Genomic DNA, 17,627 nt, shown 5'->3' with positions numbered 1-17,627 from the left:
TCTACTGCGTTTGACATTGTCGTCCGTTCCTCTTTCCTTGAAACTATTGTTCTCCTAGCTCTGAGACTGTTCTTTATTAGTCTCTTTCAGGGACCTCTTGTCCCCTGCCGTGTCCTCAGGAACTCTCCCAAGCTCTGTCCTTGACTCTCCTGTCTCTGCACACAGTGCCCCTAGGTGATCTCACTTATCTTCATTACTTCAGCTACTCCCTAGTCACATTTGACTCCTATACACACACACACACACACACACACACACACACACACACACACACAACCTGCTTCTGAACATCTTCATCTATATGGCGTAAGACTTTAAAAACTCAGTGTGTCTAAAATGAATACTATATCTTTTCCTTCAAACCTGTTCTTTCACTCACACACATCTGTACACACTTATTCACAGCTATATGCCCACTCTCTGTCTTGGTTATTGATATCACCCAGTTGTGAGTTCTTCATGCTTCCATCTTCCATATCTGCCACATTCTTTGGCCACTAAGATCTGTTGATTGTGCTACCTTGAAATTCTCTTCACTTTTTTTTTGTTTTGTTTTGTTTTGTTTTGCGGTATGCGGGCCTCTCACTGCTGTGACCTCTCCCGTTGCGGAGCACAGGCTCCGGACACGCAGGCCCAGCGGCCATGGCTCACGGGCCCAGATGCTCTGAGGCATGTGGGATCCTCCCGGACCGGGCCACGAACCCGTGTCCCCTGCATCGGCAGGCGGACTCTTAACCACTGCGCCACCCGGGAAGCCCTCTCTTCACTTTTAATGTTATCAAAGTACAGTTTAGGCTCACCTCCACTTTTTACCTGGACTATTACTATTGTAGTCTCTTACCTGGTTTCCTGCTTCTGGTCTTTTCATTCAGACCACTCCTTGGTTGATTTCTCATCTTTGTCATCTGTTCTTTGTCATTAGAATACAATCCAAGTCTCTTAGAAAGGCATCCAGGGTGCCTCTTGACCCCTCAGATTACTGCTGCAGACCTGCTGAACAATTTGCAGCACGATGAAGAGCAGCATGCTCTTCCTGCCTCTGCCTTTGAACATTCTCCTTGCTTGCTGTGCCCTTCTCTCTGCCTTGACTCAGCAAACTTATCTTTTAGGATTCGATTCAAGCATATGGTCTTATGACCTAATTAGACAGCTCTAAGCATTTGTTCACTTTTCCTAGCACTTCACATTGCTGTAATTAATGTGTATATAACATACAGGCTAGCAGTGAATGGCACACTATAGGTAGTTAATTTTTTTTTTTTTTTTGATACATGGATGTTCTGAGCTCTTGGGAGTGTGGAATTGGGTTCAGGGTACATTCTGTACCTGTGAAATGCCAGCCTGTGAACTTCTAGAACGTAGTGCCTATGTTTCAAATATTTTGTTCTCCACAGTGCCTAGCACAGCGCCCAGCACATTATCTTTTATTATTAGCTATTCAACTAGTTGAATGAATTAACCTGGATTAACGATTATCTGGTGAGATGAGTATTTGGCCAAATTTAGTCCTGAATTTAAGTTTTGTACATTTTCTTAAGTTTTCCTTTGGAATAGTTTCATGACATAAAATATCATTATGGAAAAATGTTTGAAAAATCTTAATATATGTTAAATTTTGTGATTAAATGTGGCAGGATTCTTGGTTAGAGAGAATGCCTCCAAGTAAGTCTCTATTACTATGCAATGTGACAAATAGATTTTACTGATATATAGTTATGGATAGAAGATGTACATAGGTATACAAGATAGTTATAGCTGCGTAAAGTAATTATTGCCTCTCTGGAATGTGGTGATGGTCTTGCTGTCTCCTGGATTACTCGTTAACTGACCTAAATGGATATTTTTGCTTCTTTTAGGGAGAGTAATATTTCTTCCCAACTTTATTGAGATACTGGGGTTGGCCAAAAAATTCATTTTGGGTTTTTCCTTAACATCTTATGGAAAAACCCGAACGAATTTTTTGGCCAACCCAATAATTGACACATAAATAGGAAGAGTAATATTAAGAATTAACTAGATAGAATATTGAGAATACCTCTGTGATGGTTAATGATTACTGTTATTGGAGAACTTTGACATGTAAATAACTTTTAATGGAAGAGGAGGCATTTCATCTGTTCTTTTTTTTAAATTTATTTATTTTATTTATTTTATTTTTGGCTGCGTTGGGTCTTCGTTGCTGCACATGGACTTTCTCTGTTGCGGCGAGCGGGGGCTACTCTTTGTTGCTGTGCGTGGACTTCTCATTGCGGTGGCTTCTCATTGTAGAGCAAGGGCTCTAGGGCGTGCGGGCTTCAGTAGTTGTGGCCCACGGGCTCAGTAGTTGTGGCTCGCAGGCTCTAGAGCGCAGGCTCAGTAGCTGTGGCGCACGGGCTTAGTTGCTCTGCAGCATGTGGATCTTCCCGGACCAGGGCTTGAACCCGTGTCCCCTGCATTGGCCGGTGGGTTCTTAACCACTGTGCCACCAGGGAAGCCCCTCTGTTTTTGTTTTTAAATGCCTCTATCCTCCAGGTACAGATTTTTGCTTTTTTTATATACATTGGTCCTACTCGTCTCAATTTGAATATTGCATATTCTCTGTGAATTCTTAATACCACTCCATTCAGTGATGATGATATGCAAAGAAAAGGGAGTAGTGTAAGTGGCTTCATAATTTACAAATCTTAACAAACTTTCTTAAAACTTTTTTGTAAAAGTTATATATGTTTATTGAAAAAAATTCACATACTACAGAGAAGTACAAAGGAGGAAGCAAAAATGTCCCATTTCCTCACCACCTAGAGATAGAATCTTCTTTTAACACTTCAGTGAGCATCTTTAGTTAGAATCCTTTTACACACCTGTGCACATGCACGTACACACATTCTCCCTCTCCCTCCCTCCCTGCCCAACCCGTTCTCTTAGGCATATGCACACCATTTTACAAAAAGCAATTTAGTATAATTGCTGTATTGTAGCCTAATTTTACTTTATTTTTTCTCAATAGTGGTATTGGCCTATTTTCATGGTAAATAAAAATATATCAATTCTCATGATTTTTTAATTGCTACACACTATTGTATATACCATAATCCACATAACCAGATCCCTATTGATAGATATTTTAGTTATCCCTCCCCCCACCACTTTAAAAAATCATTTAAAAAATCTGTGCTAAATGGAATCTTTTCTACTTGGGTGATTTTCTTCTTAGCCTAAATTCCTAGATGTAGGAATACTAGGTCAAAGGATATGCTTGTTTTTCATTTTGATACATAGTATCAAACTGTTCTCAAGAATAGTGTTACCCATTTCTGACACACTTTATGAAAGATGAACTAATGAGCGTCTTTGGAAATTAATGTGCCTGTAGTTTCACACTCTTATATAGAGAGAGTGACTTTATGCTGAGTTCACAGAAATGTTTTTGTTTGACTCTACCATAACATAAAGCCTCTTACTAATTGACTTTCATCTGGCAGGTTCTGACATACACATGCCACTTTGCCCTTAAGACAGTCAGATTATTAGTAGGAGAACTTATATTTAAAAGAACAATGGTGTGAATCTCTTGTAAGCAGTAGTAGTCAACTTTCCTTCACTGTCCCCACCAATTTGAATCTGATTTATTTAGAGAATCATATTTCCTCTATTGGGTTGTTTTATCAGAAGGCCCAGTTTACTTCAGAAAATTTGTAAATTGTGATATTAGACTAATTTCACAATAGTAGTAGTGTTTTTTGTTGTTGTTCTTTTTTTAGTAGTAGTGTTATATGTTAACTTTTATAAGATGAAACTTGACTGGTCTTAAAATATTAAGTTTCTGAATAGCCCAGAAGTTGAGTATATTGTGATAAATTTTAAATTGACCATATTTGGACATGCTTGAAATCTGGAGAAATAACAACCCATTAAGGCAAAAAACAACAACAACAAAAAAAAACCATGTAGAAATATGAACTTGGAGGTTCTGGTTAGCCATTTGACTTCTCCTTTCTGTCTCGCCCTGTTCCTCTTTATTCTGTGTTATTCATGAACACTGAAGACTAGTAAAAATCGCTCTGAATAGTGCTGCTCTTTATGTCTATAAGTCTCATCTTTTTATGCCTTTTTAGATAATTTTATCAAGGCAGAATTCTTGCCTATCCCTGCCTTTCTCCTTCATTATCAGTATCCTCTCTTCTACCTTTCCAGATAATTCACTGCTCTCTGCCCTTGCCAAGACACAGACACACACAGACATACATACAGCCCTCTACCTTGAGCATGAATCTTTTGAATTAGTCCAAACTAGGCCCCTTTGTCACTCTAAAGAGAGAAGAATAGTAGTGAAGATGGGAGATTGGAGTCATACGTTCTGGAAAAAAGTAGATATGGCCAAGATTAGTATCAACGTTTTATCTCTCTCTCTTTTTTAATGATTTAATTCAGTCAAGGACAGTGGAGACTTGACCTGATCAGTCTTTGGATTTCAGCAATTAAGTCATTAAATAAAACTTTCCTTCTCTTTCTTTCTTCCCATTTCCCCCTCCTTTTTCTCCTCCTCCTTTTCTTTTTCTGCTTCTCTCTCTTTCTTTTATCCTGGCTGAAAGTAGAAGATGGATTTGAGTTGTGCAAGACTGGAGTCAAGTTGGTCCGTTGGGATGATGGTAACCTAGACTAGGGCACTGACAATGACATGAGTAGAAGTAGTTGAATTTGAGAAATATTTAGGATGTAGAATAAACTGCATGACTTGATGCTGACTTGATGCTTCAAAGGTAACTGCATTATCAGAAAGATAGTTGTGACATAATTTATCTGTTTAGGAAAGAGATTGTATAGAAAGCACAACAAAACTTGAAAAACCAGCTTTATAGGGAAGCAGTTGATTTGTTCATAAATAGTTTGAATTAATAGTTGCAAAATATCTCTTTACTGGTGGGTGTCTGATCTAGCCAAAACAAGGAGTTGGCTAAATTTTATATATTTATAACTTAAGCTCAAATTAGGAATACCTTATGTTTGGAAAACATCACCACAAAATTTGTCTTCTGACCAAGGTGGAAGAACAGGGATTAGACTTACCCTTCCTCCAGAAACAGCTAAAAAACTGACCAAAATATATGAAACAATTTTCAAGACATTAGATATCAGGCAGTGAAAGACAGTGATCCCTGATAGATGGGAAACAAATGAGGTGAGCTCCCCGTGATTACCTTAGCTCACTGTTCGGTGGGCAGTTTCTGAGCCTGGTGCCTGGAGCGGGAACTCGGGTGGAGCCTAGTGATCTATCTAATTAGGGAGACCAAACTGGAAGTTTACAGAGGCCAAGCCGAATATAGTTCACAAAAAAAGTACTGGAGAGGAGAGAGCTCATACATAGAACTTTGGAGACTTACGGAGATTCTCCTTGCATCTTCAGCTGAGTGCTGATCAGAGGCTATGAGTGAGGAGTTACTTGAACTGGAAAAAGAGATTCCTGAAAAGATTACAGGAAATAATTCTCAGAGCTCACACAAGGCCAAGAACAGTTCCTATTCCCACAAGCCAACATGGAAAGCATCATAATTCATGAAGCATTAAGTAGGGTAATGGGAAGTCTTTTGCCTCAGTAGTGGGACCAAATTAGCCTTAGAATAAATGCTGCCCTAGTCTTAACTAATAAAGCTTAAAAGCAAGACCTGAAAGAATCAGACTAATTTTTAATCAGTTTAATGACAATGGAGAACAAAGCTCAAGAATATTTATAGCAATAAAAATATATCTAGGACTTCCCTGGTGGCACAGTGGTTAACAGTCCACCTACCAAGGCAGGGGACACGGGTTCAAGCCCTGGTCCAGAAAGATCCCACATGCTGCGGAGCAATGAAGCCCGTGTGCCACAACTACTGAGCCTGCGCTCTAGAGCCTGTGCGCCACAGCTACTGAAGCCTGTACACCTAGAGCCTGTGCTCCACAAGAGAAGCCACTGCAAGGAGAAGCCTGAGCACTGCAACAAAGAATAGCCCCCGCTCGCTACAGCTAGAGAAAGCCTGCATGCAGCAGCGAAGACCCAACGCAGCCAAAAATAAATAAAAAGTAAATAAATTTATTAAAAATAAAGAAAAAAAACAAGGCATCCTTAAATATATATATATATATATATATGTATATCTCCAGCACCCAAAAAGATAAAAGTGACAATATTTGGCATTTGATCAAAAATTACCAGCAATGCAAAGAAGTAGGAAAATATGACCCATAAGGAGAAGCAAATGTAATCAATTATAACACATAAATAGTATGTAAGAACATCAGAAGAGTTATTATAACAATACTCCATGTGTTCAGGAAACTAGGGGGAAGTTTAAACATGTTAGTGTAGACAAGGAAGACCTACTAAAAAATCCAAATCAAACTTCTAAAATTTAAAACTACTTTGTCTGAAATGAAAAGTATTGGATGGGATTAATGACAGACAGATTAGACATTGCATCAGAAAAGATTAGTGAACTTGATGACATAGTGATAGAAACTATCCAAAAAATAGAGAAAAAGTGAGCCGTGGGATAACTTGAAGCAGCCTAACACACTTGTATTTTTAGTCACTGAAGCAGGGTGGGGGAAGGGCAAACAAAAAATATTTTAAGAAACAGTGGACAAATATTTTCCAAATTGGATGAAAACTGTAAGCCCACAGATCCAGGAGCTCAATGAACACAAGCACGAAAGAAACATGGGGGAGTAAAAACCGCACCGAGGCACACCAGATAAACAGCCAGAGGGAAACACACTCATTTGTGAGGAACGAAGATGTAAGTGATAGCATATTTCTTGTTGGAAACAGTACAAGCCAGAAGACAGTGCAACAATAACGTTAAAATATAGGAAGAGAAAAAAAATGTCAACTTAGAATTCTGTTCTTGGGAAAAATGCAAGAATGTAATCCATTGGGTGCATTTAAAGACTTGTGAAATTTTGAATAAAATGTGCAGTTTAGTTAAACTTATTGCACCAATGTTAATTTTACGGTTTTGAAAATAGACTCTAGTTATGTAAGATGATATCTTTGGGGAAAGATGGTGAAGGATACTACTACTTGTGAATTTTAAATTACTTCAAAATTATATATTTTTTAAAAAGCAAAATAAACACCTTTTTAAACATACAAGAGTTGAAAGGGTTCACCTGCAGTATATGTGTACTTAATAGATATTAATGAAAGTACTTCAGGCAGAAGGAAGAAAATACCTTATGGATCTATACAAAGAAATGAAGAACACTGGAAACAGTAACTACATGAGTAAATATAAGAAACTGTCCCCCTTATTCTGTAAGTCTCTTTGAAAGATAATTGACTGTTGAAAGCAAAAACGGTAATAGTGTGTGGTTGGGTTTATAGCATATGTAGAAATAAAATATATGATGATAATAGCACAAAGTCTGGGAGGGGAGAAATGGAAGTATAATATTGTGAGCTTGTTACACTATATCTGAAGTAGTTTAAAATTCAGTGATAGTTGGTGTTATGGACTGAATTGTGTCTTCCCCAAATTCATTTTAAAATATATATATGACTGTATATAGAAGTGGGCTTTTAAAGATTTAATTAAGGCTAAATGTGGTTGTAAGGATGGACCGTAATCCAATATGATTGGTGTCCTTAGAAGAAGATGAAGAAATACCAGGGTTGCACACACACACAGAGAAAAGGCCTGTTGCTGTGAGGACACAGTGAGAGGATGGCTTTCTGCAAGCCAAGGAGAGAGGCCTCAGGAGAAACAAACCCTCTTGGCCCCTTGATCTTGGGTTCTCACCTTCTAGAACTGTGAGAAAATACGTTTCCATTGTTTAAGCCAGGGGTCCCCAGCCCCTGGGCTGCGGCACAGTATTGGTCTGCGGCCTGTTAGGTACCGGGCCTCACAGCAGGAGGTGAGCAACGGGCAAGTGAGCGAAGCTTCATCTGCCGCTGCCCATTGCTCACATTACCGCCTGAATCATCCCTCTGCCTCCCCCGTCTGTGGAAAAATTGTCTTCCACGTTACCGGTCCCTGGTGCCAAAAAGTTTGGGGACCGCGGGTTTAAGCTGCTCAGTGTGTGGTATTTTATTATGGCTCTAGCAGACTAAGATAGTCAGTGATAAGTTAAATATACGTACTGTAAAACCTAAGATAATCACCACAGTAACAGAACAGAGAGAGTTATAGCTAACAAGCCAAGAGAGGAGGTAAAATGAAAATTTTAAGAATCATTTAATCCCAGAGAAGGCAGAAAACAGAAAAGGAGACCAAAGAACGGGTGGAAGAAATGGAAAACAAGTAACAATATGTAGATAGATTCAAACCTGAACTTATCAGTAATCACATTAAATATAAGTCTTCTAGACATCCTAATAAAAAGGCAGATTTTCAAATTGGATTAAAGAAAAAGAGCAAACTCTAACTATATGAAGCTGACAAGAAACCTGCTTTAAACATAAACACAAAAATAGATTAAAAGTTATACCATGCACTAGTCAAAAGAAAGCTGGCATAGCTATATTCATGTCAGAAAAAGTAGATTTCAGAGCAGAGAATATTACCAGGAATACAGAAGGTCATGTGATAAAGGTAAAGGGGACAGTTTATTAGGAGCATAGATATGCCATTTTTAAATGTTTATGCACCTAAAAACAGAGTTAAAATATATGAGACAAAAGCTAGTAGAATTGCAAGGAGAAATAGACGGTGATACGGATTTCAGTACTCCTCTCTCAATGAGAGGAAGAAAATCATTAAGGAGATGGGAGGCCTGAGCAGCTCTGGTAGTTTACTCGTAGAGCCCTGTGCCCCACAGCAACCACATGAACACTCTTTTCAAGTTCACATAGAAGCTGGTCACCAAGACAGACCAATTCTGGGTCTTGAAAGAAGTCTCAATAAATTTAAAAGGGTACAAGTCATACAGATGTGTTCTCCGACCACAAGAGAATTAAATTAGAAACCAGTAACAGATCTTTGGAGAATCTCAAGTATTCAGAGACTGAATAACACACACACTTTTGACTTACTCATGTGTCAAAGAGGGATTAGAAAGGGAGACTTAAAAGTATTTTGAACTGAATGAAAATGAAACATGCCAGCAGTTGTGGGATGCCACTAAATCAGTAATCAGAGGGAAATCTGTAGCACTAAATGCCTGTATTAGAAAAGGAGAAAAGTTCCCAAATCAGTGAGCTCAGCTTCTATATTAAGAAACTAGAAAAAGAAGAACAAATTAAACCCAAAGTAAACAAAAGAGGGACGAATCTTAATGATGCAAAGTGAAAGAAGCTAGTAAGAAACCCAGCAGCTACATATGTATGTAAGATGCACTGATATTCAGTTCTCGAATACAGCCTCGTCTGTAGTGACGGAAAGCTCATCGGTGGTTGCCCGGAGTCCAAAGCAGTGGAGCGGAGAGGAACAGGAGGGAGGGATTTCATTCAGGCTTGTGCAGGCTTTTGGGCCTGATGAATGTGGTCATTTTCTTGATTTGGGTAGTGGTTTCATGGTGGTCTACCTATGTCAAGAGTTATCAAAGCTTACATTTAAATATGTACAGTTTCTTATATGTCAATTATATCTAGATAAAGCTGTTCAGAAAAACTTACCAGGTCATTCACGTTCATTCAGAGAGTAGAAGGATTACTGATAGCAGCTTATGAAGCTATTAAGAGGTAAAGCAAGTTGAGCTCGTTACAAGGAGTTTTACTAAGGAGGGTATTTTATGGTTTTATGAGGTTACTGTGCGACTTTAAAAAGCCTGACCAATATTCAGGAATAGCAGTGATTCCTCAGTCATTCGTCACATCACCTTAAGACAACTTTCTTTTTCGTACAGACCTTTCGGCATATTTGCAGTGAAATATTACATAATATTTTGTGTTTTTATTCAGTATAAACCTCTTCCTGTCATTCTACCTAATTAAAAATTAATGGCTGAACTTTTTATTTTGTTTCACTGTTTATTAAATTAGTCCCTTAATTTATGGGACTAATTTATTGTGTTATTAATAAGTACTCTTGATTGTAGTGGAGTCCAGCAGAGTATTAAATTCTGAATTAGACTTTAAAAGTAACAGTTTCCAAGAAATAATATGATAGTAGAAAAGCATAAAGTTGTATTAATCTTGAGCTAGAAACCTCAACAGAAAATTACTTCATTTGTAAAAAAAACAAAACCTTTATCAGTCATTGGTAAAATAGGAAACACTCTATCATTTTGGTTGGTTGGGATGTCTGAATTGAAACATTAATTATTATTTCATTTAAAATATAATGATAATAATTACAACAGTGCTTTATAAGCTAAAGGCCAGGACTCTTGACTTAGTATATTTCTGTCTGGAGAGGACAGGTAGGAATCATATCCAAATGTTGGGGGATGATGTTGGTTTGAAGAACTCACTAAATAAAATGCACTTGGTTCTTTTGGTTGTGAAAGTTGCGGTGTAAATTTAAGTGTGTGAGAACCTAAAACTCTATTGATAACTTCTCACAGAGTGAATGTCTGCTGTTTGACATAAACGTTGATTTTTTTCCCAAATGTACGTTTAGAGCTGTTTAAGATATGAATGAAAATTAGGACTTAAAGTATGAATAGAGGGCTTCCCTGGTGGCACAGTGGTTAAGAATCCGCCTGCCAATGCAGGGGACACAGGTTCGAGCCCTGGTTCGGGAAGATCCCACATGCCGCGGAGCAACTAAGCCCGTGCGCCACAACTACTGAGCCTGCATGCCACAACTACTGAGCCTGCGTGCCACAACTACTGAAGCCTGCACGCCTAGAGCCCGTGCTTCGCAACAAGAGAAGCCACCGCAATGAGAAGCCCGCCCACTTGCCGCAACTAGAGGAAGCCTGCGCACAGCTTCAAAGACTCAACGCAGCCAAAAATAAACAAATAAAAATAAATAAGTATGAATAGAAATTAGAAATTATGAATAGAAATATAATTATATGTATGTTAGAAAACCCACAAATTTAATATTATAGGAACATATTTAGAGAGTTATGATGGGATTATCTAAGTCACAGGGTGGGAGTAATAAAACTTTGGTGTTCTTTTTCACTATTCCTTTTCTCGTTTATTCCATTCTCTTTAGTGTTGTTGAAGTTAGACAAATTTATATAACCCAAGTCCTTGACTCTTCTTTCTAGATATAACCTTTGCCTCCTAAAGCTAAAATAAATTGTTTATTTTCTTTTCCTTTTTTTAAAAACTTTATTTTTGGCTGTGTTGGGTCTCTTTTGCTGCTCATGGGCTTTCTCTAGTTGCGGCGAGCAGGGGCTACTCTTGCGGTGCGCAGGCTTCTCGTTGCGGTGGCTTCTCTTGTAGCGGAGCACGGGCTCTAGGCGTGCAGGCTTCAGTAGTTGTGGCTCGTGGGCTCTAGAGCGCAGGCTCAGTAGTTGTGACTCGCGGGCTGACTTCTTAACCACTGTGACAGCAGGGAAGTCCCAATCGTTTATTTTCTGATGAACAGAGATTTCATTTTAATGTGATACTGGTTTTAGTTACCAGTTTTGCCTTATCTATCTCTAAAAAAGTATTCTTTTTAACATGTTAAAGGTGTGTGCCTATGGTATTTTGTTGCTTTATAAAACCCTTATATATGTTACAAACCAGTTATATTAAAATGGTTTAAAGAATGCATCTTTTTATTATATAGTTATATATAACTTTTATTATATAGTTCTTATTTTAACTAATTTTATCATGAGAAAGTATTCTCATTATTATAATTTCTCATTAAGTATTTTTAATAGTTCTCTAATCTGGTTAGAGGAATTTATATTAACTGTTAATAATAGTAGCACTACTCACTTATTCCTAGATTTTGTTTTTTGTGTTATACCTACTATGTAATTCTTTTTTCTGCCATTTAAATTCTTTAACCTTCTCTCTCATCTCAGATAAACTCATCTGAAATAAAACAAACTGTCTAACCACCCAGACAAGGGAAATGCCTTGCCATCATAAATCAGGAAAAAAAATGGAGGGAGGGGTTTAGGCCCTTCTTTTCACTTCTTAATTAAAATTCATTGCTGGTAGGTTTTTTGGATCTGTGGTTGTTGAATCCCTAAAAGTTGCAGTTTAGTGTATACATTTTCATAGTTAATTTTAATAACTTCTATCATAATAAATTTGAAGGACCTTTATTATTTGTTATAATGGCATTTTATATATAATTTATTTGGGGGAGGTAGAATAGATTTTCCCCTCCTTTTTCTCCTTTATAGGATCCCTTAAAAATAGTCTTTCAGACTAATTTAAAATAGATTTGATTTAGAGAAACTCAGCTTTGAAATCAAAAGTCTCTTATTCAAGGTAAATGTAAGGTATAAATGAAATGGAAACTGGGTGATACTTTTTCTTGGGATTAGATTAGATTAATTTCTTTGTCTAAATTTGCTGTCTCTTAGTAATCTTGTAATCCTGAAGTATCCATCTCTCCTAGGCGTTTTGAACTCTTTTACCAAGTTATCTGATTGCGTTTTGACCTCTTTTACCAAGTTATCTGATTGATTTTATCATGACTTTCATCTTCTACAACAGATTCAGCATTAACTAGTACACACTGATTTAGCTCTGAAGGGGTCCTCTTGGTAACCATTTGTTCTTTTATAACTAGGGATTACTACATCAATAAAATGCGTTGGCTTATTTTCTACTCCAGAAATTAAGGAATTGGCCGTACTTTTAAAGAAAATGCCAGTGTTTTAAATTTGGAAGGTTTTAAAATAGACACATAAGTGACAGAAGAGGACTTTTTTTTTTCTCTTTGGAAAATATGTTTTGGTTCAGGCCTGATTCTTTTTTTTCTTCAGAATTTTATGTCTTAGATATGGCAGTAAAAGAGGTTCTCTGTACATCTAGTATATTGTAGTTAAACACAGGTTAACATTTTTTCTGTATTTTATTACTTTGCATTTAATTTTAGCTGGAACGTAACTAGTAAAATATCATTTGTTTTAGAGTTTAAAATGAGGTTAGCCTCTTGACTTGCTATTTTCCAAATTTAATATTTTGAACTCTAACCTAGCAGTTTAAAATGTCATTCATATTGAGTAGGGAAGTTGTTCTTGGATTGTACAGTAATTAGTCCATCTTTTTATTTTATGCCTTCTATGGAAGTATTTTTCCATTTTGATGATCAGTTCTAAAATACTTCAAGTGATTAAATTTTTTGCATCGTGATTCAGTGTATTTTAAACTTAGCTTATATGTATACAGAAAATGTGGGCTGAAGTATGAACATACTAAATTATCTCTTTGGTCGACCCTTTTGGAAGTTGAATTCAAATATCAATGTGTTGAATCTTCACTGTACTTAAGCACGTAGGTCACAATTTCAGAAAAATATTTAGGATATTCATTTTTTCCACATGGACAAAATATAGACCATTTGTGAAATTGATTTGCAGTCTTATAACGTGCTAGTCATTCTTAAAGGCAACATGCCACTTGACTAGATAAGAGGTGGCATTGTACAACTGGGAGGAAATTTTTTTATCTCATAGTAAAATGTTTTTTAATATAACAAGTTACATGAATACTTAGCAGACATTGGAGCCTCTATTATGTTTTTCTTATATCTTGAGTCCTCTCGTGTGTTTGCCTTGTTTTTAAGTGCTTTTCTTGTCTTTACTGTTATTTAAATACATGGTACTATATTATTGGGGAAATGTCTTAAGTGTTTATAAAGAAGGAAGTGATTAATTTTGGAATAAAGGCAGTTTTGATCTTTATCCTGGTAGAAGTGGTTTAAAGACGTTAAATTTGAAACTTGCTGGCTCAGTTTTGAGGCAGTTTCAATGTCCTAGTTCTCTAAAATGTGTTAGGATAGTTTGGTAATGATGTATATTTGACAATAAAGGCAAATTTTCATGTTCTGAAGTTAAATTCTGCAAATGAAATGATTAAAACCCTCAAATTTGATGAAAATTTTTCTTCAAGAAATTTAATTATCCCACCCCAAAATATGAAAACTAAAAAACACTGTAAATGGCTTTCAATAAAATATTTTACTCAGTAAATAGAGCACTGTGGAATAATGCCTAGTAGATTCATTGTCTTTTTGGGCTTAAAATGTGTTAACTTACTATATTTGATTTTTAAATAGACACCAAATCCTACTGCAAGCGAGTTTATTCCCAAAGGAGGAGCAACCTCCAGGCTCAGTAACGCGTCCCAGGCACATGCGTCTGCCTTCTCTCAAGTGTTCTCTCACCCATCCATGGGGACTCCTGCTGCTGCTGCTGGCTTAGCCCCAGGTAAGTTGAGTAACTGTTTCCAGTGAGTTCCAGATAGCACGTCTCTAAGCACATTTGCTGGTAGTTTACCAGACCTGAAATTGTATTCTTCAGTGAGTCATATTTGAACACATTATGAGTTTTACGTTCTAGGTTTTGGTACCATAGTCCAAATGTGTAGTTGAAAATTTTAAAGCAAAATTTAAATATGAACAAAAATTGAATATAAGGATGTTTAAAAGCACAAAAATAAATTTAAAGGAGAAAATGGTTATTGAGAAGAAAAGTCTGTCTGGGCCATAGTATTTCCTTAAGTTCATGATAATGCTCTTTCACTCAAAAACTTCTGTAAGAGCGTCAAGGGCCTCCTTTTGAAATAAATTTCTAAAAAATAATTTATATCATTTAAAAGAAAAGTTTAGATGTATTGCCTTTCAGGTGTTTGGTTATAAATCTGTAGTAGTAATTCAAATTGGGTAAAGTATTATAAACAATGGTAGGAAAGAAATGTGAAATATTAGGGGTCATTGAGGTAGGGAAGACAGTACATCTCAACACTTTCTTCCAAGTTTACCCAAAATGGCAGGAAGAAGAATTTGAAGAAATGCACTTATACCTCAGGGGTCCTGAGGCATAGTTCAGAGTAACCCTTTGAGAACCCTATCTTTTTAGAAGTTCCCCTCTTTTATCTAAAAATTCATGCAGGTTTTGTATTCTGCTTTCTAACATAAACACATATCAAAATATGAAAGTTTTCTTAGATAATTAACATCACCCATTCCTACTGCTGTGTACCTTAATTAGACAATGTATGCAGAATTATATTGAATTCATAGTAAGTGCTGAGCAGGTTGTCTTGTGTCTGTGAAATGGTTGAGCTACCCACCCAGATTATGTTTCTGGAACCTGTACTGGAAAATCATCACTTGGTCCTGAATGTTTAAAAAAACAGAAACAAAAGGAAATTTATATACATTAAATGAAGCCAGAAGATCTATCTAGATCAGCCTGGAACTAGTACTGCCTCCAGGGCTTAATCTAATCAGTGATGGTGATAAATCATTGGTTTTGATATTGATATTGAAATCAAGGACCTTTTTGGGAAGAAGAATGAGAGAAGATAATGATAACTTTATGGAACAGAGCATCCGGTTTAGTGTATAAAGTATCAAGTGTATTCAGAGGCTTAATAACCTTGCGTTGCCAAGGATTTTATCAATGCCTACTTCCCCTCACCTCTCCCTCCTCCCCTTCTCTCCCTCCCTCTCTCCCTCTCTCCATCTCATTCTCTCTCCCTCCCTTCCCACTCATCTCCCACTCATCCTCCCCCACCCGAGTGAGCAGTTGATCATTTTATTAACTAAACATAACCAAGAATTACATACCTTTCTGGTGAAACTTTTAAGATAATTTTGTGTGGAGGGCCTTGAGATATACCTTGCAACTCCTTCCCCCTTACTTGTCCCTTTACCTTTTTTTCTACTTTGGCTCTTTTCAGGTTCAGTTAAATTTGTAAACATTTTCCATTCTTCCCTAGAGAGCAGTGTCAGAATTGAATATCCCTGGTAGCCCTAAAGTTTTACTTGTAAGTAATGTGCTGCTATGATTTTCTCCCATTGAGGTGTGTGCACATTGTTTACATGAGCATAATCTACATGTCAGCTGTACATCTGAACTTTCTTAGGGATTGTCCAGACTTCAGAGCAGTGTTTATAAAGCACCCACAGTAACAAAACCCGTACGCCAGTCAGAACCCTTTGGCTTTCTTAATTAAGCACCAGTTGATTTTGGCCTAACAGCACATTTTCCCTTGTCTCATAAGTAAATATTTTGTTCACATCTTTGATCAGACTAGTTCAGGCTAAAAGATGGGCTTTTTAAATACTGGAGGAGTTAAAAATGTCAAAGGGAATTTTAGATACTGAAAACATTTAATTACAAAATCCGTTAATGCTGTGGTATTTGTTTAAGGTTTCCAGTTGTTATTAACTTGTGTGTAGGTAGGTGTTTCATTGGTCCCCATTGGATTTCACAACCTAAATTTAGGATGAAATGAATTAATTTAAAACTATTTACTCTTCTTCTACATAGCCCTAACATTAAAGTGGTCATTCTGCTTCCTATTAATGAAAGTAATTACTGTCTGGAACCATTGGAAATAGGTCAGTATATTATATTAAATGTATTCCTGAATTCTTTATACCAACTATTTAAAAATTGTTCTTTATTCAAATGGCAATCAACGAGGCTAAAATATTTTCCAAAAATACTGGAGTGATTAATGGTTTTGCATTTATTATTTCTCCATATTTTCTCCTTTTAGTTAATGGCTTAACACTCTGTGGAGATGAGCAAAGGAAAACAAAATGAAGTCTGTACTTTCAGAAAAACATTTTATCCCTTCAGTGTCTTCCATTACTTCTTACCCATAAATATTTTTTTCAAGGCCTAGGAGAGGTTCTTGGTATTTTCACTTTAAGACTGTAGAATAAGAAAGGTCATAGAAGTTTATTTACCTGCCTTAGTGGTGATTTAACTGATCTTTAATCCTCCTTGTCTACTATAGGTGTAACCTAGTGATAATTTTCAGTTATAAAGTTTCATTTTCTCTTTTTTTCAACTTCTGTTCCAGAAATTAGTACCCTTGAAAATATGTCAAATTATTGTTTTCCTAAAAAATATGAAACCTTAAATATTTTGGCACTCAGATGTAAACTAGAGTAACGTCATTTTCATTATATGTGAAAAAATACATATTTAAATATATCCTTCGACCAAAAATGTAAAAATATTTGAGCAAAGTTGAGTAGATGTTAAGATTTTTATTTCCTCAGATCGTAAGGAAGAAAAACGTAATGTGTGGAACAAAGTGGATCCTGAGTGAATCAGGTTCCTCTAAAACTTGATCACTTTAAAAACATGATTTGTATTTTAAAAAGGTTGTAATGCAAGAAGTGAAACTTTATACAAAAATTATTTGAATTTAAATAGCTAATTGGGTCTAAAAGGTATTTGAAAGTGTTAAATATATGCAGCACACGTTAACTTTCCATTGACTTGTATATACATTTTATTTTAATTTAAGAAATGAAGGAGCTATAGGTTTAGTTGTTTTCCGCACATTTAACCGGAGAACGATAGCTGTATTTCTACGTGTCTTCTATGAAGGTAGTTGTAAGCGTTAGTATTTGGGCTATGGCACTTAACTGGGGCTTAATTGTCTTTTAGAACCCCTACAATTATAGACATATTTTTAATTTGTAAATACACATTTTTCTCTGGTCACAGATTGTATTATCCTCTTGGAGGGCCACAGCCTTCCAAAAGTTAAGAATCACTGGTTTAACACACCCTTAGCAAAATTTTATTTCCTGAGTGTGATATAGTAACAATACTTTTAAAGTAATGTATAAAGA

The 17,627-nt window shown here is 36.4% G+C and overlaps 1 protein-coding gene across 12 annotated transcripts in view; it reads left to right on the top strand.

The window, feature by feature from the left end:
• The window catches only part of PAN3 (poly(A) specific ribonuclease subunit PAN3), a 118,047-nt gene that overhangs the window by 36,623 nt on the left and 63,797 nt on the right, over nt 1-17,627 (top strand). For 11 of the 12 annotated variants that reach the window (XR_004478083.2, XR_004478082.2, XM_033409383.2 and 8 more), the window contains one exon: nt 14,082-14,232. The exons of the other annotated variant lie outside the window; for it this stretch is intronic. Coding sequence is in view for 9 of the 11 variants with exons in the window: in XM_033409383.2 (XP_033265274.1) it covers nt 14,082-14,232 (151 nt within the window). In the remaining 2 variants the exon portion in view is untranslated. The remainder of the gene's footprint in view (nt 1-14,081; nt 14,233-17,627) is intronic. 12 annotated transcript variants of the gene reach the window in all.

The sequence above is a fragment of the Orcinus orca genome, chromosome 18 (assembly GCF_937001465.1).
Source record: "Orcinus orca chromosome 18, mOrcOrc1.1, whole genome shotgun sequence".
Taxonomy (NCBI): Eukaryota; Metazoa; Chordata; class Mammalia; order Artiodactyla; family Delphinidae; genus Orcinus; species Orcinus orca.
The sequence above is the reverse complement of the archived record's forward strand: the minus strand, read 5'-3'. Positions and strand labels throughout refer to the sequence as shown.